This window comes from Naegleria gruberi (assembly GCF_000004985.1).
Source record: "Naegleria gruberi genomic scaffold NAEGRscaffold_787, whole genome shotgun sequence".
In the NCBI taxonomy this organism is placed as follows: domain Eukaryota; phylum Heterolobosea; class Eutetramitea; order Acrasida; family Naegleriidae; genus Naegleria; species Naegleria gruberi.
In genome coordinates this window covers 1-1,789 of record NW_003162845.1, presented here as the reverse complement: position 1 = coordinate 1,789, position 1,789 = coordinate 1, and the positions used below count along the sequence as shown (strand labels likewise).

Sequence of the window (1,789 nt, the reverse complement as noted above, 5' to 3'; positions counted from 1 at the left end):
ATTCTTTGGCATCCAAAAACCATTGTTCTTTGGAAACTAACATCAATTTAGACAAGGGACTATCTTCTGTACCTGCATTTTGGATTGCTCTACCAAGATCTAGGAACCATTGATAAAGTGTGGTGTTGTCCTCTTCTTCTTTTAGGGTTGCTTCATTTCGTGCTGCTTTACTTCGTGCTTCAGGCTGTTTATCAAAATCACGAATGTTAACCATGCTGAAAGTGCTCTTTAATATTTTTTTTATCCAAAAATTGAATTAGGTTTCACGGTCAACCAGACAAAACCATTCAAGAGCTCAATCGCACCGTATTATTTTCTGTTTAAAAGTTAATATACTTTTAATAGCCGAGAAAAAATAACACAAGGTTACAGGACTGAGAATGTCATCTCAGAACAAAGCAAAAGGCAAGAAAACCAACAAAGGTTGTTGTGGTATTGTGACACGTACAGGAAACTCAAGCGACTATGCTCGGCGTTACAAAAAGTGGAAGAAGATAGGAAAACTTATCAAATTTGCCTCTGCATCCTTCCACAACTGTGTGAAATTTTTTTCAGAACATAAGAAGAAAATAGAAGAATACGACAATAAGTTGGGTGATTTAGAAGGAATTGACACCACTACCTATGTTGGAGAAAGAATTGAATTGATTGCGACTAGCTACTATGGATTGAAGAGTGTAATTAGCAAATTACCAGATCCTCCAGTTACTACTAGAACACCTTTTTTCAATTTTTATTTTGGGGAGGATGGAGAAACAACTTGGCTAAACTTTTGTAGGACAGTAGGTGCTGCTAATTTAGACGAGTCCTACAAAAAGATTTATGATAGTGTTATGGAAATTGATGGAAATGTTTTGGTAGAAGATGTTGAAGCGTTGGTGAATGTGCATGTTGATCCACAAGTTGCTCAAAAAGGTTGGGAAGAAAAAAGAACACTGCTTAAAGCTATTAAAGAGGTTGAAAAGAAATACGAAACTCTTGAGAAAGATATCAAAACAAACAAGAAGGACTTTGTTCAAAAAAGAGAGACTTCACTTGTTTCATGGTACAATGTTGCTTTCGGTTCTGCCATCAGTTTGTTAATCGTTATGACCACTCTTAGTGATCTCATTCCCTTCGACACTTTGTCAGGGTTAGGAATGGACAAACAAAATACAACTGCTATCTATCCAACCTACTATAGTAGAAATGACACTACTGTCTATACAGATCATAATCAAAATTTCAGAGATAGCAAGATATTGGCTGCAATAGTAGATGTTTTAAATTCAAGCTTTTTCAAAACAGGAGCATATGCAGCCTTTTTGACAATTATGGATGCCATGCTAAATTCAATCAACAATAAGAGTATATTGATTAACAGTGATACCACCACAAATGTTCTCGAGGTTACTTTTAAATTGATTACGTTTTTTTCTATTATCTTGAATATTGCTATTGGTCTCAGTTTTAATACAGCCATAATTTAATAGATCCAACTGAATACGTAAAGCTCATGCTCGGTGCATTTTGGATTCAAGTTATTGGTAGTATTGCGTTTATGCTATTTGTACCTATATTCATTTGGTTTAGATATTTAATGAATAGGCAATTTAGGAAGGCAAAGAATCATAAGAAAAGAAAATACTACAGCTATTACAACCCTGAAAAACTCACCATTACAAACGACCCTGTGAAAGCAAGGGAACCAGAAATACCACAGCAGGAATGGAATAAAGCTGTATGGAAACAAATGGAAGAAGAATTTAAGAGAAAATATCAAACAGATGAATAAAATGAATCTTTACAT

At 34.7% G+C, this 1,789-nt stretch overlaps 1 protein-coding gene across 1 annotated transcript; it reads left to right on the top strand.

Moving 5' to 3' along the window:
* Window positions 1-380: 380 nt before the first annotated feature.
* Window positions 381-1,469, top strand: NAEGRDRAFT_54957 (uncharacterized protein; the record flags this gene model as incomplete). Its single annotated transcript, XM_002668053.1, has 1 exon — window positions 381-1,469. One exon carries the CDS (start codon window positions 381-383, stop codon window positions 1,467-1,469), a length of 1,089 nt encoding a protein of 362 aa, XP_002668099.1.
* Window positions 1,470-1,789: the final 320 nt, after the last annotated feature.